At 32.7% G+C, this 25,363-nt stretch overlaps 2 protein-coding genes across 2 annotated transcripts; both read left to right on the forward strand.

Moving 5' to 3' along the window:
* The first annotated feature begins 4,027 nt into the window (after nt 1-4,027).
* Nucleotides 4,028-9,871, forward strand: LOC139899013 (cell division control protein 6 homolog B-like). Its single transcript, XM_071881821.1, has 16 exons — nt 4,028-4,316; nt 4,401-4,503; nt 4,622-4,842; nt 5,472-5,546; nt 5,638-5,747; nt 6,021-6,127; nt 6,224-6,283; nt 6,405-6,479; nt 6,884-6,954; nt 7,084-7,133; nt 7,294-7,360; nt 7,843-7,932; nt 8,358-8,420; nt 8,510-8,605; nt 8,690-8,779; nt 9,502-9,871. The coding sequence occupies exons 1-16, from the start codon at nt 4,113-4,115 to the stop codon at nt 9,532-9,534; spliced, it is 1,515 nt and encodes a 504-aa protein (XP_071737922.1). The 5' UTR covers nt 4,028-4,112; the 3' UTR covers nt 9,535-9,871.
* A 1,510-nt stretch (nt 9,872-11,381) lies between these two features.
* On the forward strand, nt 11,382-14,838 carry LOC139899014 (anthranilate synthase alpha subunit 2, chloroplastic-like). Its single transcript, XM_071881822.1, has 11 exons — nt 11,382-11,583; nt 11,688-11,872; nt 12,141-12,330; nt 12,638-12,789; nt 12,887-13,002; nt 13,084-13,330; nt 13,422-13,478; nt 13,597-13,749; nt 13,945-14,025; nt 14,125-14,211; nt 14,307-14,838. The coding sequence occupies exons 1-11, from the start codon at nt 11,424-11,426 to the stop codon at nt 14,628-14,630; spliced, it is 1,752 nt and encodes a 583-aa protein (XP_071737923.1). The 5' UTR covers nt 11,382-11,423; the 3' UTR covers nt 14,631-14,838.
* Nucleotides 14,839-25,363: the final 10,525 nt, after the last annotated feature.

Consider the following 25,363-nt stretch of genomic DNA (forward strand, 5'->3'; position numbering starts at 1 on the left):
TCCCTTTTACTCTTTATATTTTTGGGACTGAGAATACATGCGCTGTTTTTACAACTGCTTTATTAAATGCTTTTGAAATATATTTTGAACTGCGAATACATGAAATACTTTTATAAATGTTTGACGAGATAGACACAAGCAAAACATTCCTCGAATGAATTATTATGCAGACAGAAGTTCTGCAGATTATTATTGAATTATGTGGACATGATAATTGCCACCAATTGATGTGAATATTTTCCCCATAATTATCATTGCTTGGTAACCTAAGAATTAGAATCGGGTATGACCCTAATTCACGCGAATCCTAAAGGTAGCTACCGGGTTTAACACCCCCACCCAGAATGTTCACTAGACGGAAGAGCTAGTGGGCGTGGTGTTTAGTACTTCGAAGTTTATATATTATACAGACGAGATATTCTGTTTTGGGGATATTATTGATGCACATTATGTTAAGGTCAGTTACCAAGCCAAGCGATGAAAGCAAAGTGAATGTTATGTATCGAGAGAATGATTTTATACACAGGTTATGTGTATGATATTTTGTACACGAGATATGTGTACAGTTACTAAGATTTATGAAAAATGATTTCGTACACGAGATAGGTGTACTGTATTTGAATCTTGTGGTCTATCAAAATGATGAATTTTATTGTTTACGATAAATTTATGAACTCACCAACCTTTTGATTGACACTTGAAAGCATGTTTATTCTCAGGTATTAAAGAAATCTTCCGCTGGGCATTTGCTCATTTTAGAGATATTACTTGGAGTCATTCATGACATATTTCAAAAGACGTTGCATTCGAGTCGTTGAGTTCATCAAGATTATTATTAAGTCAATTATAGTTGAATATATTATGAAATGGTATGCATGCCGTCAACTTTCGATGTAATAAAAGTTTGTCTTTTTAAAAACGAATGCAATGCTTGTAAAATGTATCATATAGAGGTCAAGTACCTCGCGATGTAACCAAATGTAATGTATTCGTCCAGATGGATTAGGACGGGTCATTAGAGTGAAATGATACTAACACACCATATTTTGATACATACACACCTAATTTACTATTATGTCCTTAACTACAATAATAGTGGTTCAACTCCCTAGATAAATTTAAGGATATAATTGTAAGTTTGATTTTTTAACTAGGAGTAGTGTTTTGAAAACATATTTAAGAAAAGCTTGTACGCCTAAAAGTATTTATAATTTCCTATTACTTATTATTATTATTATTATTATTATTATTATTATTATTATTATTATTATTATTATTATTATTATTATTATTATATATTTTTTTAAACGGTGATTTTGTTGGCATCAGTATATCATTTCTTTCAACGACCCTAATCATTTGCACGTAACACACACGTTCGGGCGGAAACCCGAACCCGATCAACGGTACCCGGGAACACATCCATTCAGACAGTGGTTTCGGGTAGAGGTCCGTGAACGAATCCGGGAAAACCTCCCTACATTTTTTAATGTTCATTGTTACTATTTTTAAAAAATATTAAACAACGTATAATAAATGGATTAACAAAAAAATGTTTAGAAAGAAGATACTATTAACTTATCCAAACAATGTCATACAAAAAAGATCTTAGAGTTATCCTAACTCAATTATTCAAATAACATAAGTAAAAAACCAATTATCGAATTAACGACAACAGAAAATTAACTCTAAACCTGAATTTATCCAAATGATAGCCCATGAGATAAATTATACGGAGTAGTTGTTCTAACATTAGGAACGATCGAGCTTATCATGGATTAAAAAAGAGCGTGGGTATTTTTTTTGTTTTTGAAACAGCAGTACGGGACTTAACCACCCACACGTTCATCTCATGCAGTTGCATAACTCGCTCCCAACTGCTGTCCAGGAGGAAACGCGACCAATCCGAGAGCATGAGCGGTAAAACCCACTCCCCCACTGTCCCCGCAATGTGATGTGCGGAAGGCACCCTTAAGTAGGATTCAAGAGTCTGCGTACTAATAGATAGCTTGCTTGTGATAACTTATTATTTATTTACTTCACAAAATAAATAAATATAAATAAAAAATTAATCTTTAAACTAATGAATTGCCTTGAAATATTACAATCGGAAAGTTCCAGAGGGCAATATAAACTACTCGAATGTTATGCGAGGAACTCCCATGTATTTATTACGGAGTATTAGATTTTAAAGTTCTTTTGTTAGTGAAAAAAAAAGATAATGGTAAATGATAAATATGTTTGAAACTACCCCATTTCTTTAAATAAGATTTCATAATACAACGGTCAGTTAAAAAGCTCTTGTAAGTTTTATGGTAAAAAGTGTGTATGGATCAAAAATTGATGTGTGAGTATCACCTCATTATCTCATTAACTAGATGTGTCTAGCTAGAAGGTTACCAAAATTTTATTGTAAAAATTAAATAGAATTAATTAGATCTATGTCTAGCTTGAAAATTACGAACCTATAAAAGCTTGTTATATAAAATAACATAGTATACTATGTCCACTAAGGCTAGTCCTAACGGTAAGGTCTTCTCACATGCCCACAGGTCCACCCAGGTGGACACCATTGGCAGCAAGGCGTCCAGGTACCCGCTCAAGGTGCCGCCCTCTATTTCGTCTGTTGCTTCATGTGTTTGTGAAATTTTCAGGACGGAAGAGATTGTATATTTATGTACTACTTTTTGCTTTTAAATTTGTACATTTAATTAATTATTGGAAGGAATGAGTGTCATTGTTGGGAGTGTTTAGTCCTGGAAAGAAAATGTTGATATGAGGCTGATGTGTCAACTAATCCTGAAAGACTTGAGTGCCACCATTAAGACCTCTGTAACTACATATCCTTGTAATATTGTTCATTTTCTCATTTATTATTCTTAAAAAGAGTTTCCTTGATGACCTCGCGCTCACCATTCTCACCATGTGATTGGAGGAGACCAGTGGCGCCATGGTGTCCTTCTCATCCCTTTATACTAGTTTCAACTATCACTTTTACATGAAGTCACATTAGACACTTTTTTATCATAAAGTATTTTTGACGTGACAAGATAATTATTTGATCTTTGTTAACTCAAAATGTCTAATTACATGTCAGATATTTATAGAGTTCACATGTTTTTTATTTTTCATATTATTATATGAAATCAGTACATTAGTTAATTAAATCTAATAATTTAATATTCATAAAAGTAAACATTCAAACTACTAAATTCAAACAAGAAGTACTTAAAATTGAAAATGCAATAATTAAACTACTGAACTATTCGGAGTCTTTGAACGAATCGTTGGATATCTACCCGATCTGATCCATCCAGGTGGATACGGATGATCTAATAAATGATAAGTGGATATGGATCGGGATATAGATGATGTAAAAAATTAGTGGATCAAATACGGATGACAATTTATTATTTATAGATATATCCATTTTATCACCCGATATATATATATATATATATATATATATATATATATATATATATATATATATATGAGTGTATAGATATTTACCAAAATATATGTATACATTTACATATACTTGTACATATACACTATAAACTATATATTGTAAATATTCAACTATGTAAATGTCATTAAATTAATATATATTTTACATATCTACATATATTATTATTTCAATTTTTTTTTTATTTTTTATTATCGACATCTAACGAATCAAAACGCATACATAAATCTTAATATATTTGTAAAAATATTTAGGAATGCGATAATATCCATTAAACCGCTTAATCCATGAATATGGATCGATGAAAGTGAAATTAAATGGAAATAGATATGAATTTTAAAAAGTAAATAGTAAATAGATACTAGTAAATAGATAAATTTATTTAAAAAAAATAAATTTTGTAGTAAAATTTTTGTGATGTATACTTGACATTTCCCATATGTTTATCGACGGTATTTTTAATTTTTTTCCTTATAAAAAATGCGGGAAAATTTCACTAGCATCTAAAAATGGTGTTTCCCGCGGAAAGCATTAGATCATGTCTTCAACTGCCCTCTAATTCCGCCATTGCGTCCGTTTTCATCCTAAGTTACTAACATATTGAACCTACTTCCGGCATCGATTTCCGATCAACCATCAGAACATGCCGTCAATTGCCGGAAGTAGATCGTCACCGATGTCAATATCCGCCGGCGATGTCTCATCACCTCAGAAACGGAGATTGAGATCCAATTCAGCTTCAATCGATGATCCTGTACCTACAACTCCGTCGAAATCATGTTCTCAAACGAAGACTAAATCACTTCGCAGATCTATTAACGATAGCCCTAATCGAATCCGAACAAATGTAAGTTGATCTTATCTAGGTTTTCAAATGATTATCTTCATCCAATTTGTAATGAATTATAAGTTTTATAATGATTATTTGCAGGCGAATGAAACAGTTGCCAGTGATAATGTAACTAATTTGATGACATCATCTAAAAATAAGTTATTAGACAGTTTTATAGATAAACCGATCTGGAATCCAACAGGTAATCTATAATGATCCAATCTGCAACTGTATCTAACTTTTTTTTAATCAAATACATATATAGTTTAATATTTGCAATGTAATTATAAGATGTGTTAATTTATGCTTAAATTGTGTAGATTCGGAACAATTAAGTGTGGTGAAGGAGGTTTTGCATGTATCAACAGCACCATCAACGATTGTGTGCCGTGAGGATGAACAGAAAAGGATAGTGGAGTTTTGTAAGGAATGTGTTGAGCAAGCACAGGGTGGTAGTTTGTATATTAGTGGGTGTCCAGGTACTGGGAAATCGCTTTCCATGGAGAATGTCAAGGGGTCGATAGCCGTTTGGGCTAAACAGGTGATTGATTGTTTTGATGTGTTATTGATGATTTGTAGTTTCCTAATTCAATGTATATGATATAACTTAGTTATGTAGTTTTTTTTAAGCTGTAGGCTTACAGTAATAGTACATTACATTAAAAAGCTAAACATTGATATCAGAGTAGTTTGCAAGTTCTTAGCTAGTTCTTATTGACGGTATCTTAAGCAAACATAAGAAATGTGGCCAGTGGCGTAACAAGAATTTTTTTTTCACCGGGGGCGAATTTGTTTTAAAAGCGTAAACTCTTTTGGAAAAATATGGAGGCTTTTGTACAAAATATGAAGGTTTCTGGTCAAAATATGAATGCTTTTGGGGCAAAATACAGAGACTTTTGGCCAAGGAAAACCGGGGCCAAAATGAAAAAATCTAAAAATTTTGCATTAAAAATTTGAAATTGACTGGGGGCATCTGCCCCTTCTGTCCCTACATACTTTCGCCACTGAATGTGGCGTTTATGATGTCAATATCTTACTCCGTATCTGTTTAGTTGGCTATATGAACATTTCCAACATATCAATACACATGTTTTTTTTTTCTGTTTTTTCATGAGTATTCTATGCTTATTTTCAGTCAGAGCTTATATAAATGTAATTGATTTTTTCCAGACAGGGCGTGAGTTCCCGGAAATTTTGGCGATTAACTGTACGTCTCTCTCAAGCACTTCAGAAATATTCAACAAGGTGAGAATTAATCACGATATCAATATTGATATTTAATTTTATAGGCTCATATGTGACGAACATAATGCTTGAAATGTTATGTTTTTGACAGATACGTGTAAAGAGTCAACCAAATAAAAAACCAAATGCTCGTTCTACACCTTTGCGACAACTTCAGCAATTATATTCTCATAAGCAGAAGTCAGATGATACGAAAATGATGTAAGATGCATCACTTACTTTACCAAGTAGTCATGATTGCATAAACGTGTACCTGTTAACTTTTGTAAAACAGACATGATCATGACCCATTTGAATTTCTAGCTACTTTCTGTTCACTGTTTTGTATGTATGGTTAGTCTAGACTACTGATACATTATTTGAAAATGGATCTTATGTTGACTGTATATGTGTGTGTGTGCGCGCACACGTGTGCGTGTAATTTTAAGTTGTTCATCATGTTGTGGGTGGTTTTAATACTTGAGTTATTGGCAGGTTGGTTATTGCTGATGAACTGGATTACTTGATTACCAAGGACCGTGTGGTGCTTCATGATCTATTTATGCTAACAACATTGCCCTTTTCGAAACTAATATTAATAGGTATGATTTAGCATAAAGTGTTTTAATTAAAACTTGTTCTTGATTTGTATTAGCTCTTTAGACCAGGAAACCACATGACCACATATTCTATTACAGGCACTGCTAATGCAATTGACTTGGCTGATCGTTTTCTTCCAAAACTACAATCCCTAAATTGTGAGTAATTGTTTCACTTCATGAAACTTTACATATGCTACTAATATGATGAAACAATCGCATGGATATGGTCTTTTTGGCATTATGATAATGTCTGGTTTTTGTCTTTGTCTAATATCAGGTAAGCCTGTGGTTGTGTCTTTTCGAGCCTACTCAATGAATCAGATCCTCATCATTCTTAAACAACGGTTGATGGTTACTATCCACTATCTTTCTCTTCAACATTTTCTAACATAATATTAGCAATATATGACCCCATCCCACACTTAACAAAAACTTAAACAAATGTTAAAATAAGAATAATCAACCACTCTTCATAGTTTTTAATAAACTATGAACGGAGATATTAATAATATTAATTTATTAATTTATCCTTTGCTTTGTGTTATTCATTTCCTGCAACATCCCTATATCGTGACTGTTTTGTTCAATCAGGAACTTCCTGTTGGGTGCAAACCCAATCCCACATTGGTTGGGGATAAATGTCAAGATCAACATATAAGCTCATGAGTGTCTCTCTCTACTACCAATTGGTTTTAGAGTAATTTGAGAGCTCATGGCTTATATGTTTGGTGCTTGTTGGGCTATAACCAGTCCTTTCACTTCCTTACACTGTCTTCCAGCCACAAGCAACTGTCTTCCAGCCACAAGCACTGGAACTATGTGCACGAGTGAGTATTGTTTTGCTTATATTTGATTGGCACTATTTTGGTGTTCTATATTTAGTCTCTATAAGTCAAATGTTATAGCAAATTTGATGTTGTTGTCAGTTATAAGACGCACATTTTGAATATTTGCAGAAAGTAGCTGCAGCATCTGGTGATATGAGGAAGGCTCTTGGTATCTGTAGGTTAGCATTTTTCTAATAAGTTTAAAAAAAAATCTCAGCTTACAAACTTGCAGGGTCTTTAATGCTAGAGTTCGATAATATGATGTGGTTATTAGTAATTGCTTTTTGAAGTTTAAAGGGTCTTAATGTTTAGATGTCAAATCTTGTCTTAATATTTTAGGGGTGCAATTGAAATGCTAGAATCTGAGCTTAGAGACTCGACCTGCACTTCAAATCTGACATCAATGGTAAGCTTTTTGCACTAGATAGTTTATCTGTTTCTAAACGATTATGAGACCATGAAGTATACAAAAACTTCCATTTTCACGGCGTCTCAATTTTACTGTATTTTATTTTTATTTTTAATTTAATTTTTAATTTTTATTTTACTTTTTTTAATAAAAGAATTTTTTCCTACTTTTTGGCCGGAGGTCCACTCGGAATCAATCTCTTTATCCGTCGAATAGAGAGAGGGATGACTTTCTCTACTTTTGAGAGTGGTCCACTCTGGGTGGAGAAACGACCTTTTTTTTATTCTCGGATAGGGGAAAGATTGTCTACATTTCACCTCCCCCATACACCACTCATGTGGTATTGGGTTTTGTTGTTGTTGTTGTTGAAGTATACATAAACTTCCACATATGAATTTGGTTTGATTATTCTGATTTTGATGATATCCTTTGTAAAATTTGTCTTACTTTTATTGACTGTTTACATAAATATGTTGCAGGTGAGGGTTGACCATATGGCTATTGCGTTGTCAAGGGCTTACAAATTGCCAATAGTTGACACTATTCAGTCCCTTCCCCAGCATCAACAGGTACAATTCAACCTTTTAAGCTAATGGTTGCAGGTTGAGTTTTTGGGTAACTGGTCAAAATGGGTTTGGATTGGATTCTCAGTATAGGTTAAAATGGCTCTGGTTGGGTCAGCTGGCCTGTGACCACTTTTCCATCCATTTTACAGACAATGGTATTACAATTGACCTGTTAGTTATATTTAAAGTAATTATCTAAATCTGTAACATAATTAACTATATAAAAGTTGGCATACATTTCACCTGCTAGCCATTTTGTATTTTAACTTGCCCTGTTGGGAATAAAATCTAACTCACTTGAACCTATTCACAAATTTATTTGTTGAAAATGCAACTGTAATTGATTATCTGTTCATTTTATATATTATTACAGCCTATCTTGCCTTTTTAATAGAAATTAACTAATCCTGTAGCCTATTTTGGTTTAGATTGTACTCTGTTCTGCTGTGAAGCTTTTTCGTAAGGGAAAGAAGGATACAACGATAGGAGAGGTATTGTTATAATAATTTCCACTACAAAATGACATTAAATAATTTTATTATTCAACCAACTTGATTATAAAAACTTTCTATTGATACAGTTGAACAAATCTTATATTGATGTCTGCAAATCAATGTTAATACCACCTGTTGGTATAATGGAACTTTCATGCATGTGTAGAGTGCTTGGTGATCAGGTAAGCTTCAGATTTTATTCATTGAATCTATTAAATGCAACGTTATTTCAATACGAATACTTAAACTTTGCTCTCATTTTGCAGGAAATTCTCAAACTTGGTCAATCTCGTGATGATAAATTAAGGCGAGTGACTTTGCAGGTTGATGAAGCAGACATCATTTTTGCACTGCAGGTACTAAAAAACAACTTTAAGCTTTCTAATTGTACTTATTTTCATTTCTCAGATGCGTGCTCACACAAGTCTCAACCAGAGGTGGCAATTTTGACCCATATAAGATAAATTAGTGGCTTTGGGTATACTCCATTTCCAACGGGACAAATGGATAATTAAAAACATCAGCTAAAATGAAGTATCAAAGTGGCTTTAAACTAGTCGATCAAGTTAAAGGTCAACCAAATGGTCTTTATTGGTCTGCCCAGCTTGTTTGGACAAGCATGAGACATGAAGTACTTGTTATAATCCTATTCACCTGTCAGGCTGTCGCCTAAATATTCCCACCTCTAATCACCTGGCATGTTTTTAACGTTCTTCAGGGCCGTCTCAAGAATTTAAAGGCCCTAGACAAAAAAAAAGGGCTCACATATACGTTAATTTTTTTTACTATGCATAAAAAATAATACTTTAATTTATCTATTTATTTACTTACATTATATTTAACTATTAAAAACAAGGTATATTAACTTTAATTGACAATTTTTTATTTGATATATTGAGAAAAATATTTACATATTCAAAAATTCTGGGCCCTTCTAAATTTTTGGGCCCTAGGCGGTTGATTATCTTGCCTCGAAGACACCTTTGACGTTCTTGTTTGTTACCTAATACAGGGTATATGTCTGTATCTCATTTACTTTTACTTCTAATATAATAATCATTTGATAATATTCTCTCAGGGCATCCGATTCTTCCGCAACTGTCTTCAGTAAAATTTGAGCATTGATAGCCGTGTTTTCTTCTGTCTGTAAAGATGACTGTTTCATGCCTGTGAACCACCTTCAAGTTGAAGTAAAGGTAAGGAAGCAGTCCTTCTAGTTCATCTTACGTTTTAGAAGCTAGCAATGTTGTGCAACTAAAAGCGCATAATATTATTGTCACACGTTATCGCTGTCTCGTGTCTTGTGATTAATCCGAAGGTTTCTGATTTGGTTCGTGAATAATGAACACATCAGCAGAAAAGCTCCAAATGTTTACATTAATTCTTTGAATTTCTTGTTATATAGATAGATATAGACTAGGTATTCTAGTGTTATACAAGTAGCAATGTAGTCCATAACAATTTGTATACTGATTATAGTTATTTAATTTATTTTTTCCTTATTTCTAAAGTGGGTTATTCGACTCTATATGTAATTTCTTTTACATGTGATTTAGACATAGATTATAAGCTGGGTCATCATGGGTATGCAAATTGATGTATTTTGTCTTGTCTAGCTTCTTGCTAGAAAGGTAGTGTTTTTAATTGAGCCTGGCAAATGTGTCGGGTTCGGCCGGATTAGGTCGAGACCCATATGACTTTGGGTCAAAACGGGTCATCAATTAACATCAGTCGGGTTTAAATCAGCTGGGCTGGATTTAATTAAGTAAGCCTACAACGTGGTTAAATTGATTGAGATAGATTTAGTTAAATAGCTTATATTACGTTTTTGTTTGTTAGGGGAAGGGTAATGATGAATCCACCACTCTTTTGATAAATTCACCACATACATGCATTAACAAGTTGTATAACATTAATGCATACATGTGGTGCATTTATAAAAAAAGGTGTTGAAAATACCCGTGGAAGACTTGACAGTTGACATCCCTTATTCCCTCCCCGTCTCAGTCATATAGATGATGCGTTTATATCTACAATATTCTTTCAAATTTCGTATAATGGATGAGTTTGTGTCCGAATATGCATCCTCATTACTTAAGTATATGGAAAATAATTATTATTCTTATTAAATTTCAAAATTAGAACATTCTTACGTGGATGTATATATCAATATATATTGAAAAAAAATTCTATACCATTACCATTACCATTACCAAAGAGTATAATATTATTACTATTAAACCTATAAAACATCATTATAGTAGTTATTGTTTTCCTAATTTTAGGAGTACCAATCAATCAATGTATCATCATCATACAAACATCATCCTTTTCGGCGTTCAACGCTCACCGCTTAACTCACCGTTCCAAGCTCACCGCTAAACGTTCATTGTTCAACGCTCACAATAAAAGAACACTGATTTTTTGAGCAACACAATTAATGTATCATCATCAAACCGATTTCATCCTTTGCATGACACAAACATCACTCAACGCTCAACGTTCACCGCTCAACTCTCACAATAAAAGAACACAAATTTTTTAACGCTCAACGCTCACAGACACTTATTTTTTAGCAATTCATTAAGTGGCTCGCAATAAAGGTCGTGAATTTTGTGCAACACAATCAGAAAATACGGAAAAGAATTAAATCAAACATAACCAATAGGACCCATACACGATTTCAAGGACCAACATATTGATACATTTCAGTTTTCAGTCATCTAATTAGGTAGAATCTACACTGACCTACTGTAGGGGGATGATTCTCACACACACTTTTTTGATCCTCACACACCAATTTAAAGAAATGGAGTATTATTAAAAGAGTAAAAAGTTAAAATAGGTGTGTGAGGATAAAAGAGAGTGTGTTAGAATATCCCCTAAATAAATAAACTACAGTATAAAATATAAAATTAAAATATACAAAGTAAAAAAGGAAATAAACCCTTAAACATCATCCCTCAATGCAGACTGACTGACTGACTGAGTGCACAATCAATGGAAACCCTAGCCATCTCCCACCGCCCTCTTCCACCGCACCTCCGTCGTTCCTCCGTTCACTCCGACGTTTCCGTCATCCCTCCTACCGTCAATTTCTCCACCACCTCTCGTTTCCTCACTCTCAAATGTTCCGCCGCTCAATCTCCAACCGCATCAGGTACATCACAACTTCCTCTAATTTCACATTAATTAAGATATTTCATCTACTCAGTTCAATTTTCGGATTCTGTATCGTGAAAACATTTGTTGCTGCATTGACAGTCGACCATTCCTCGAAGTTCAAAGAAGCTGCAAAGCATGGGAACTTAATTCCGTTATATAGGTCAATATTCTCTGATCATTTGACTCCAGTTCTAGCTTACCGGTGTTTAGTGAAAGAAGATGATCGTGATGCACCGAGTTTTTTGTTCGAGTCTGTTGAGCCAGGCTTAAAGGCTTCTAACGTTGTGAGCTCACTACTTATTTTGTTATTATCACTACTCATTTATCAATTGCTACTGCCTTTTAGTACTCTGTGTATTCTATTTCGTATATTTTGTTCACAGTGCTTGTTTTAGTATCCATTATGGTAATGTTTTTTTTTCATAAAGGATACATGACTAAGTGTTCGTATAACTGCCTTTTGCAAATTTAGTTTTTTGTTAAGTTGATTGATACGCCTTGTATAATTGTTGATGGTTTGTAGTTGCGTAACTGGTGGATTTGTTATGTTAGGGGCGGTACAGCGTGATAGGAGCTCAGCCGACAATGGAAGTTGTGGCAAAGGATAACATGGTTACAGTTATGGACCATCATGAAGGGCGGAAAACAGAGGAGTACGTGGAGGATCCCATGGTTGTTCCTAGGAGAATAATGGAGCAATGGATCCCTCAAAGAATTGATGAGCTTCCTGATGCATTTTGTGGTACGATTTTGATTAATCTTTTCATTCATCTTATTCATGTTCCAACACAGATCAATAGTTATTAAAGCACACATAGGTTTAGTAGCACACACACTGCTTTAGCCTGTTATCAATGTTCATGTATTGTTATCTGAAGTTCATGTTTTCTGTAATGTATTTAAAAGAAACAAACTTTATGCAGTTAAGATACATAAAATAGGTTACTTTTGATTTTTTTTTTTTTTTTTTTTGTTTTTTTGTTTAATAGCATGGTTAATACACTTAGGTTGTAGTAATTGAGTTTATGCACTTTTTTGTTTAATAACAGGAGGCTGGGTTGGTTATTTCTCATATGACACGGTGCGGTATGTAGAGAAAAAAAAGCTTCCCTTTTCAAAGGCACCAAAGGACGACAGGAACCTTCCAGATGTTCATCTTGGTCTTTATGATGATGTCATTGTGTTTGACCATGTCGAAAAGGTATCTCACCTTCTTTTTCTCAGCATACTAACTTTATGTTTAATAGACCATCTGATCTATAAAGTTTTGTACTTTTGTGGTTATTTAAAATCCTCAGAAAGCATATGTGATACATTGGGTGCGAATGGATCAATATTCTTCAGTTGACGAGGCTTTTAAAGATGGGACGGACCGTTTGGAGACTTTAGTGTCCAGAGTTCATGATATTGTTCCGTGAGTATTCCCGTTTGATTATTAAGTCAAAATGTAAATTTGTTTAGTGTCATTGATGGTTCTGATTAACTTCAAATACAGCCCAAAACTTTCTCCAGGGTCAATAAAGCTGTACACTAGTCTATTTGGCCCGTCTTTGAAGAATTCAAACATGACAACTGAGGCATACAAAGAAGCTGTGTTGCAGGCTAAAGAACATATTTTGGCTGGGGATATATTTCAAATTGTTTTAAGTCAGCGTTTTGAACGACGTACATTTGCTGACCCGTTTGAAGTTTACCGGGCCCTTAGAATCGTCAACCCCAGTCCATATATGACTTATTTACAGGTTCTTTCTTCTTCTGAAGCTTGTAATTGGTATTTTTTTATTTTTATTTTTTTGTTATTTTTATGACAAGTTGTTTGTTAAATGCACACAGGCTAGAGGGTCTATCCTTGTTGCTTCAAGTCCTGAAATTCTTACTCGTGTGAAGAAGGTAATTAGTCAGATCATTATCTACATATATGATTAGTTCCCAGTCGCCAATAACAAACATATAGTAATGCTTTTGTGCCCGTTTTGCCTACTTTGTATATATCGGGTCATATTTGCAGAGAAAGGTAACAAATAGACCCCTTGCTGGTACTATCAGAAGAGGGAAGACACCTAAAGAAGATTTAATGTTGGAAAATCAACTTCTTAATGATGAAAAGCAATGCGCAGAGCACATAATGCTGGTTGATTTGGGAAGAAACGATGTTGGAAAGGTGAGTTCATTCACCTTCAATTATAATTTCAGATTCTCCATATTTCATATGTGATGTTATGTGATTGTATACAGCCCTTTCTTGAAGGTGTTAAGTAGTTAAAGATGATATTTGAGAAAGCTATTTGTTTATACCACATCTTTATTTGGTTATATAACAATTATTAACTGTAACTAAACCATGTGACTGTTGCAGGTTTCTAAACCTGGTTCTGTTAATGTCGAGAAGCTGATGAATGTTGAACGGTATTCTCATGTCATGCATATCAGTTCCACGGTATATGCTTTTTCTCACACACAATTACATTATATTTCCTTCACGTGAGATTTTTTTAATATTTTTTTAATTGAAAACGTTCAAATTTGATGCGTGTAGGTTACTGGAGAGCTACTTGATGAGTTGAGTACATGGGATGCACTTCGTGCTGCATTACCCGTTGGAACAGTTAGTGGTGCTCCTAAGGTTTCTAATTTCTACTCTCATCTCTTATTCATATAAATCACGTTTTATATTATTAATTGCAATTTTTTTATTAAAACTCAACTTATTTGCGATAGGTGAAAGCTATGGAATTGATTGATGAGCTAGAAGTGACCAGGCGTGGGCCGTATAGTGGCGGATTTGGAGGAATCTCGTTCACTGGAGACATGGATATCGCGCTGGCGTTAAGAACAATCGTATTCCCTACAGCATCACGCTATGACACCATGTACTCGTACAGGGATACAAACAAGCGGCGAGATTGGGTGGCCCACCTTCAAGCCGGGGCGGGTATAGTTGCTGATAGTGATCCTGCTGATGAACAAAGAGAATGTGAGAACAAAGCTGCAGCCCTTGCTCGTGCTATCGATCTTGCCGAATCTTCCTTTGTCGATAAATGATCATTTTTTTTATTAATTTAAACAGTGATTTTTTAAAATTTTTGGTCTTGATGTTTCTGGGTAATATGGAGTTGGGAAATCAATTTTTCTTGCAACTTAAAAGAACGTTTGTGCTTTAAACAGAATACGAAGATTTCGTGTTGTTTATTTGTGACCCCTGTCACATGCATGCAGTGATTATGGGGATCTGGTTTAGTTGTTCCGAGTATAGTTGGTTGATTTTTATGACTAATATGATATGGATGAAAAAACTTCCATACATCTGGTAACTTTCTAATTATGTCAAATGTATACATTTGACCTACAAGTTTCACAAAATTTGTACGTAACTAAACCTAGCTGCATACGGTTCACCAAAATTGTAGTAGCCTGTTTTAAAAGTTGGGGCAATGACCTACCGACATTCATTCAAATGCTCAAATCTGTAACAACCACAGAGGCCCTTGTTTCATTTTCAGCAGCAATACACAAGTTTCTGTAGAGAAGTGCTAGCCATACACTCCCCCAACTTGTACAGCTCGCAACAGTATACTCTTCAAGGTTGAACAACAAATTCAACACGACCTCATAAGAGCTAGAATCGGCAAATAAATTGCTCACCAAGTAAAGCTAAAATGTACACACTAGCTCTTTGTTTGTAACCTCATGTATTTTCTTGTATCGTTGTATTATTTTGAAAAAATCAACTAAAGTGGCAATTTTTATTCTGCCACTTGCGACTACTTCTTCTACTTGAATCCTTATATAATAATAACAATTTTAACTCCAACCATACGAATATTGGTTAAACCATTCTTCAGAGACAACTAGTTCGTCTATAGGTAAACTCCATAAAACTTGAACATAACGATGGCTTCACCGACAGAAAAGTGAAAGGTGTGTGTTTTCAGACGCCACCTTTCAACCAATGCAGTAATTAATGTGTGATCCAACTTATGAAAACCGGTCGAGAAAACACCGGCAAGACCAGCTCGTCTAGTATAACGAAACATACGCTCGTCTATATGTTCATTCTGAAATAGATAAGGAATAAGAGAATGTATTATCTTATCGTATAAATGAAATAAACTTCTGTTTTTTTTTTTTTTCCAATGTAAATGTATCTATTTAACAAGAATTAAACTTATAAGAAATCTCAAACTACAAATAAAAAATGTCAAAAACAATTTTTTTCATGTAGATGTATATGTTTAACAAGTATCAAATTTATAAGAAACCTCAAACTACAATAACAAAAATGTCAAAACAAGACAGCAAATATAACTATACGTGATTTTTTACAAAGTTGTTTCAATTACCAAAAGTCAAAAACACGTCATATTACCAGCTCTTGAAATTGGATGATATATGTTTAACAAGTATCAAATTTATAAGAAACCTCAAACTACAATAACAAAAATGTCAAAACAAGACAGCAAATATTACGTGACTTTTTACAAAGTTGTTTCAATTACCAAAAGTCAAAAACACGTCATATTACCTGCTCTTGAAATTGGATGATTGAAATTGGATGATATTGAATCAGAAGCCATTGAAGATTTGCTTTATGAATCTTAATATACCTCATCTTTATGGGAATAGGATTATTGGACAACAAATATAGGATTTGCTTTATGAATCTTAATATACCTTCCGAATTTTCTTTTAACTTATAACTGAAATAAAATTCCACGCAAAGTTCCTTAATAACGTTATACTCCTCCGTACAACGAATCAATGCTAACCAACTATCATAAGAAAAATCGTCGTTTTCGTGTGTGTATTTTTGTCTCAACAAGCCCTGCCTTTACAGACTCGTATAACCCAATAAAATTCAACGGATCCCAGTCCACACGCCAAACACTCGCGAAGTTCAAACTCAAGATGAGGGTCAATAATGGATTGTTCGTGAATCATAAGCATACTGTTGTTGCTTTTTGCTGCTGATGATGGCTCGGTCTTCTCGGATATCTTATGTGCAAAACACATTTGAACAAAAACCAATATGTTAGTCAGTAACGGTAACGGTAACAATGATGATGATATACTACATATAGCCAACTTGTGTTTTAATACTTCAGTATTAGTTTTAATGATGATGATATACTACATATAGCCAATGGTAACGGTAACAATGATGATGATATACTACATTTAACAATAATAAATAAATAAATACTTCAGTTTAGTTTTAATACGGAGTATATAAAATGAAGAAATTAGGAACCAAAAAAAAAGAGACCAACTTGTGTTGTTTTTTATTCACCGCAGATTATTAACATTAACAATGATGATGATATACTACATATAGCCACCCAGCCACACTCAACCCAACAAATGAGCAATATAACAAACACATCTAACCTAAAATTAACATTAACATAGATAACCCAATTTTTTCAACTGACACTATTATTTATATTTAACTAACTAAATCATCATACTGTAACATATAACATAGAATTTACTTACTATATATATCAGAGATGAAGCACGTAGCCGTCCGCGGTGGTCAACAATCGGAACAATCCGAGCTTGTGGTGGTCGAGCACGAAAAATCGGAGATGAAGCAGCAGCATTATTAGTAGCATCACCACTGAAAGGACCCGTTCATATACATTATAAACGATTCACAATAGTTGATTTCATCGCGAGGTATTTGACCTCTATATGATACATTTTACAAACATTGCATTCGTTTCTAAAAGACAAACTTTCTTTACAACGAAAGTTGACGGCATGCATACCATTTCATAATACATCCAACTATAATTGACTTAATAATAATCTTGATGAATTTCAACGACTCGAATGCAACGTCTTTCAAATATGCCATGAATGACTCCAAGTAATATCTCTAAAATGAGCAAATGCACAGCGAAAGATTTCTTTAACACCTGAGAATAAACATGCTTTAAAGTGTCAACCAAAAGGTTGGTGAGTTCATTAGTTTATCATAATCATTCATTTCCATTATTTTAATAGACCACAAGAATTTCATTTCCAGTTCTCATAAATATACGTCTCATGCATAGAGACAAAAATCATTCATATGGTGAACACCTGGTAACCGACATTAACAAGATGCATATAAGAATATCCCCTATCATTCCGGAAAATCCTTCGGACATGATAAAAACGAATTCGAAGTACTAAAGCATCTGGTACTTTGGATGGGGTTCGTTAGGCCCAATAGATCTATCTTTAGGATTCGCGTCAATTAGTAGATCGGTTTACTAATTCTTAGGTTACCAAGCAAAAGGGGCATATTCGGCTTCGATCTTTCACCCATATAATGTAGTTTCAATTACTTGTGTCTATTTCGTAAAACATTTATAAAAATTGCGCATGTATTCTCAGCCCAAAAATATAAAGGGTAAAAAGGCAAATGAAACTCACCATACTGTATTTCGTAGTAAAAATACATATAACGTCATTGAACAAGTGCAAGGTTGGCCTCGGATTCACGAACCTAAATTAATTATATATATTTATGTGTTGGTCTAGGTGGCGCGCCGCGCCATCTGACTGTGACAGATTCTCCATTCTTTTAAATTAGATATTTGGAGGGTATTTTGGTAAAATCAATTGGAGGCCGGATTTAATGCTTGGGATCAGATGTTAGAGTATCATTTACTCAAAAACTCACCAACCTTATCCCTTTCAATTCAAGTTTAGAGAGAGAGTGATTGTAGAGTGAGAAAGCTCACTTTGAAGGAGAAGAAGCTCGTTTCGGGTTTAATCGCAAGCTTTAAAGTTGTGCATCTCGTCATTTGCTACATTTTGATAGTTGTGGTATGCCTTAACTTTCTTTTCTTAATTTGATTTTGTGTATGGGTTAGGGTTTGTGTTAAAGATGAACATTAAGACCCATTTTAAGTAAATTGGGTGTTCTTGGGTAATTTGGGTCATGTAGACTCAATTATGTGTAAGCTAGGGTTTTAAATGTATAAATTGTTGTTATGAAACCCTAATTGGCTAGTAATTTGTTAGAACACCTTGAGGAAGTGTAAATGGGTGTGATTTGGGCATAAATGACCCAAAATGGGTGTGTTGACTTTTATCGAGTCAAATGGGTCAAAATGGACCAAGATGGGTCAATATTAGTGTTTTGTGCTAAAACCTAGTGTTCTAATGTGCGTGAAGACCATGAGTGCCAAGTGTTAGGGTTTTTGGTGAAAACGACCCAATTTAGGGTTAGTTGTCAAAATGGGTCAAGATGACCTAGGATGGTGTGTGTTATGAGATTAGACCAAGTTGATTGATTAATTATGCTTGTGAAATAGGTACGTTACCTTGGAATTCAAGCTTGGTTTAATAATCACCGAAGGCATAAGGTGAGTGGAATAATTATGCGTATGTGTATATAATGTATTTATTTGTGTTGCACGAATGTGGTATTGTCGCGGTGTTTAAGACACCACATTCTAAGTAACGAGTAGCATTGTCGCGGTGTTTAAGACACTACTCATGGTATGATTGACTTGTGGTATTGTCGCGGTGTTTAAGACACCACAATGTCATGGGAGTGGAAGTGTCGCGGTGATTAAGACACCACTCATTGTATTGAATGAAGTGTGGATTCGTCGCGGTGTTTAAGACGCCACATTGTTGTAAGGGTGAGTTAGTCGCGGTGTTTAAGACATCACCCGGGGACTAGTGATTACGCGGTGTGTAAGTAACACTAGTGGACGTTATGAACTCCAACGGTCTTGTAAGTACCGCTTCCCGTGTTCGAATTGGTTAACCAAGGTTATGTGAATTATGTATTGGAAGTATTAATTTATGAATCGTATGCTATTGTACTATTAGCTACTTGTGGGATTGTGAATTATTGGTATATGCTTATTAATGTAGCATGCTTGATGAATTGTTAAACTCGAATATGATGTTATGTAAGTGATGCGAGTAAGTAGATTATATATGTGTATGTATAATTATTGTGCTCACTAAGCTTTGCTTACCCTCTCGTTGTTTACCTTTTTATAGGTTCGTGTGTGGATAAGGGTAAGGGCATTACCTTGGATTGAGTTTCCCGCTTCGATGATTAGGAAGCACTTTTGGGTTATGGCTTGGAGTTTGACCGAGACTTGGGTAGTTTAACCCCAAACACCATGCTCGTTGTGTCGTTTGGCAATTAAACTTTTTGTGGTCGAAACTCTAATTTGTATTAAACATTGTATTTTAAACTTAGTGGCGTTTTGGGCACGTGTGGGCCCCACCTTGTAAAACTTGTTCATACCTTAGTTATGTGCTAGTTTTACATATATGAATGTATGGTTAAAAGCGTTTTGGTTAAATATGCCGGGAACACGTTCATCTTTTTCGCATTTAAACTTTCCGGTAACAGCAGGGGTGTGGCGCGGCGCGCGGCCCTTTTGGCGCGGCGCGCCGATGGCCTGGAACAACAAAATTTTTTTTGTTTGAAATTTCGCCGTGTTTGGTCGGTTACGGTTTGGGTTGTTACAATATTTGTCTAACAAATTAGGTCAAGTCATAGTGTATCACAATCCTAAGGCTCGAGAATAATATGTAGAGGTCAACAAAAGTCAATTTGACTCACAATAATTTTCAAAATCTATACATGATTAATATATAGTTTAAATATCGTCGTTTTATATTTTTAAATATTTTTAAAAAATTTATTAGAGTAAATAATATAATTCATTTATTAATAAATAAAATTTTATATTAAAATTTATATAATAAAATATACTTTTATATATATTAAGTAATAAAATTTATAGAGTTCATTTAATATCATAAAGGTAATATGATAGGTATTATTAAAGTAATTTTATTACACGTAGTAAAATATGTTTGTATCACATATTTATTTGATAAAATAATATCTATAATAATAGTAAGTAAAAGTTATATTATTTTGTAATAATAATTATTATTATTCTATTAATAAAAATATCAATATTTATAATTACTAAAAATGACATTATGATAAAATGATAATTTTAATTATGATAACTTTAATATTTACGATACTTTTTAATATTAACTTTAAAATAATAATTCTATTTAAAATGATAATAATAATGATATTTTATAATAACAATGACATTTCTATTAAAATGATAATTTTTGTTAAAATGATAGTTTTTAATACTAACGATACTTTTAATAATAATAGTAATGATAAAAATAATAAGAACGATAATTTTATCTAAATCAATATCTTATAATATTTTAATTTCATCATGATACTCATACTCATTATTTCCTAATCGTTTCGTTTAATAGCTTTTAATCGTCTTTTATATCGTGTTCATAATAATGATAATAATAGTAATCAAAATAATTAGGTGTTACTAATATTAGTTTTGATTACAATAATACTAATAATGATAATTACTATGATATTATTAACGATAATACTAATAACTATTTTAATGATAATAATTAATAATAATAATAATAACAATAACAATAACCATTTTTAAATAATGATATATATATATTAATAATGATAATAATAATAATAATAATAATAATAATTAGATAATAATAATAATAATACTAATTATAACTTTAACGATAATAACGCTATTAATAATAATAAAAATAACAATTTTTAATGATAATTCCTTTTATTGATAATGATAATAGTAATAATAATATAAAATTAGAACGACGATAATAACGACGATAATAATAATCATTTTTAATAATAATACAAAAATTCAATTGACTATAACTTCAAACCGTTCATCGAAACCATTCGATATCTGAATGAAAAGTTCTTAATTTTTTTCTAGCTTTCCAACGACATGCATATCTTATACCTTATCTCAACCGCATACGTAACTAATTCATGATTCAACATATCCTATCTAATGGCAATATCAAAAGTACAAGCATGCATAATCCTATATTCTCGAGCACTAGTCAGGGATACACTATTAATATATAAAAATTATATTATGAGTACTCACGTATCAATATTGAAATTCAATATTGCAGAAAAAGTACGTAGACGCAACGGAGATGATAAACACTAGTTTGACTTACGAGCAATACTCCCGAACCATATCCATAACCTACATAGCTATAACCCATAATTTTCTTAGCTCTACCCCGCTCGAAAAACAATTTCGAAATCACTCGGACATCACTCCGTCGTAATATTTTATGTATACTAATAATATCTTGAAATAATACGGAGTAAATATATATATGTAAATCGATTGAGAGAGTTTAGAGAAATATTTTCAAGTTTCTATGAAATAATGAAACATATTGAATTCTATTTATAATAGATTTTTGAATTATTAAAGTGAATTATTAAAGTTAAAGTAAAGTAAAAATAAAGTAAAGGTAAAGTTTAAGTATAGTAAAAGTATAAAATTATGTACGTATAATACGCGTATAAATATATATAATATTAATTTAAATCGTTATATATACTTAGTAAAATAAAATATAAATATCGTTATCTTTATCATACTGGTTAAGTAATGAGTTGTTAAAAGTGGTTTAGATATTTATAAAAGTTATATACGTTTTAATAATAAAGTTCTTTTTAAACTGAAAACGTTTTTGTACGTTTGAAACTAAATCAAATAAATATGATAATTTTGTTTTCCAAAACTGAATATATTTAAGAATTATTTTGTTTAAAGGTTAAAATAATGAAAATCGTTATATCATAAAACGTTTTAGAAAAGTAGAATCATATATATTCATAATAGGTTTCAAGTTTTTAAATTACAGTCTGTTGGTGAAGCATGAGATAAAGTCCAAAGGTTAAATAAACGTATGAAATCATCTTAATGAAAAATGTTGAGTTACTTAACTTGTCGATATCCAACATCTAAGTTATTTACACTCCACGTTCTTACTTATAAATCACTTTACCATTTTTCGAATGTTGTCAAAAAGAATAGATTTCTTAAATCACAGTGGACCTCATAACATAGACCCGTAATCATATCACAATGTATATGATAAATCAGTCATTTGATATTATCTTATAATTCCGTTGATAACTATTAGAATATATTTTGAAACAAATACGTTTATATAAAGTATTATACGCCTAATACTTTGTTAATGTTTTCAAGTTATAATATATACACATATACATATATAATCATATTCGTTCAATTTAATGGTTCGTGAATCGTTGGAACTTGGTCGAGGTTTAAATGAATGTATGGACACAGTTTAAAATTCTTGAGATTCAACTTAACAAACTTTGCTTATCGTGTTAGAATAATATAAAGATAAAGTTTAAATTTGGTTGAAAATTTCGGGGTTGTCACAACCACCATCATCAAGGGTGGGGTCGGACCACGATTTTGAGGAGCTAAATTTTTTCCAAACAATATTTGCGTCAGTCCTCTTCCTCTTCAACGCATCAGCAGAATTCTTAGCACCCGACCATATGTAATCGCTTAAGTGCTGATGATCACCCCAATTCAAATATCATGCCTTCCGGATTTTCTTTTAACTTATAACTGGAATCAACCTCAGGATGAGGAGGAAGAGGAGGGACGATAATGGATTCTTCGTGAATCATATTGTTGTTGCTTTTTGCTTGCATCACACACATCTACAAAAACCAATATGTTAGTCACTCAGTGTTGTCAATAACCCCCAAAAAATTATTATTATTTAACCAAGATTGAGATTGAAATTGAAATGAAATATCGAATCATCATGTAATCACTCACTCACTCCAAAATGCCTTTCCATTTCTATGTATGTATGTACGTATAAGGTAATAAGTGTTGGAATCAAAAGGCTCAACAACTCATGAATCAACTTGCACCAAAGAATGTGAAAAAAAAAATTAATAATAAATAAATAAACACTTCAGTTTAGTTTTAATACGCAATATATAAAATGAAGAAATCGGGAACAAAAAAAAAAAAAAAAGACCAACTTGTGTTGTTTTTTAGACCACTCACATTGGAGCTTCTTTGGAGCGTGGTTGAGAGCTCCCTTTAAGGGCGCTGATGTTAGCAAGCTCCATTGGAGCTTCCTTGCAATGACCGTCCTTCGAAAAGTCAGTGTTGAGCATATTTAACCACGGAGCTAAGCATTATGAGGGGTACATTTTATTAATTAATTAATTTAAGTGGGTCCATTTGATGGTAAAGGAGTATGTCATGGATATTAGTGAGTGTGATGGGTTAAGTGAAAGAAAGAAACTGCTGAGGTGGCGCTGATGTGGCAACAATGTGGTTCCATGACAGATGTCATGGATAGGAGTGGTCTTATTCATAAGATTATTAACATTAACAATGATGATGATGATGATGATATACTACATATAGCCACCCAGCCACACCCAACAGATGAGCAATATAACACATCTAACCTAAAATCAACATTATTGGGTTAGATAATCCATTTTTTTCAACAATTTACTTACTATATCTATACTTCAAACTCAATGTCTACCCAACATACATCAATTAGAAAGCCTATTTAGCACAACTAACATGTCAATTTCGTCCCTACAACAATTTAACCCAAAACGCCTAAACCCTAATTCCCAAAATCATGAAATAATTCGCAAGTAAACATGGAAAGTATGAGATTAACATGATATAGTCCAATTATTCAGCATATAATCGGTTAGACATGAAAATTATGGAATATACAGGACCAATAACAATTATCAAGCATCAAGCACATAATATAATATAATCGGGTTCATGGAAAATCACAAAATAAAAAAATGTCAAAAACAATTTTTCATTTAAATGTATATATTTAACAAGACTTAAATTAATAAGAAACCTCGAACTACAATAAAAAAAATATCGAAACAGAAGAGCAAATATAACTATACGTGATTTTTACAAAGTTGTTTCAATTACCTGTCTTAAAGCTCAAAAACACGTCATATTACCAGCTCTTGTAATCGGATGATATTGAAGCGGAAGCCATTGAAAATTTGCTTTATGAGTCTTAATATACCTCATCTTTATGGAAATAGGATTATTGGACAACAAAAATAGGATTTGATTTATACCAGAATGTGCTTTATGTAACTCTAAATGATTTTAACAAAAAAACTCTAAATGATCTTAAATGATATATTTGAATTCACACGGTGACAGTTGAAACCGCCTTAAATGTATAAACCGGAAATGAAGACTGTAATATACCAATTAAACCGGAAATGAAGACTGTAATATACCAATTAAATGTATAAACCGGAAATGAAGACTGACACTATAAACCGGAAATGATCTTAGAGATTATGGTGATTTTAAATTTGGGAAGAGAGGAACATATAAAATGATGAATATTTGTGGAGAGAGACAAGTTTAAATGAACTGATTTTTTTAAGTATCGATGCTGACAAAGCTGACAAAAATACAGTATAAAGGAATGGAGTAAATTTGCATCGGTCTGTTGAAAAAGCTGACAAAAATACAGAACCCTAATTTATAAAGGCAGTAAAAACTGACAAAAGTAAAGAATTACATCATATAAGGTCACTCCTATCGTAACTAAATTATTCATCGTCTTAACTTTTCACATCAGCGTCACATCAACACCAATATCCTATAACTAACTCATTTATTTTTTATTTTTTTTGGCAAAAGAACAAATACGAATATAAAAACCGAGATACAAAAGTAACACCATGAGAAAGGCTCGAAGACATTAAACAATCCTAAAAGCTAACTAAAAACCGAGCCTTAACGTGAAAAACCAAAAACAACAACAAAGACAAACAAAACTAGAACTAAACCAAACTAAAAACGAAAGTGAGATCCCAA

The sequence above is a fragment of the Rutidosis leptorrhynchoides genome, chromosome 3 (genome assembly GCF_046630445.1).
Source record: "Rutidosis leptorrhynchoides isolate AG116_Rl617_1_P2 chromosome 3, CSIRO_AGI_Rlap_v1, whole genome shotgun sequence".
Taxonomy (NCBI): Eukaryota; Viridiplantae; Streptophyta; class Magnoliopsida; order Asterales; family Asteraceae; genus Rutidosis; species Rutidosis leptorrhynchoides.

Bases quoted from the DNA above. Each gene is read 5' to 3' on its own strand.
- LOC139899013 (XM_071881821.1), top strand. From the start codon at position 4,113: ATGCCGTCAATTGCCGGAAGTAGATCGTCACCGATGTCAATATCCGCC. The intron at 5,748-6,020 runs GTAAGATGCATC...AGTTATTGGCAG, and splicing joins TCAGATGATACGAAAATGAT to GTTGGTTATTGCTGATGAAC. The intron at 6,284-6,404 runs GTGAGTAATTGT...GTCTAATATCAG, and splicing joins AAAACTACAATCCCTAAATT to GTAAGCCTGTGGTTGTGTCT.
- LOC139899014 (XM_071881822.1), top strand. From the start codon at position 11,424: ATGGAAACCCTAGCCATCTCCCACCGCCCTCTTCCACCGCACCTCCGT. The intron at 13,479-13,596 runs GTAATTAGTCAG...TCATATTTGCAG, and splicing joins TTCTTACTCGTGTGAAGAAG to AGAAAGGTAACAAATAGACC. The intron at 14,212-14,306 runs GTTTCTAATTTC...TATTTGCGATAG, and splicing joins CAGTTAGTGGTGCTCCTAAG to GTGAAAGCTATGGAATTGAT.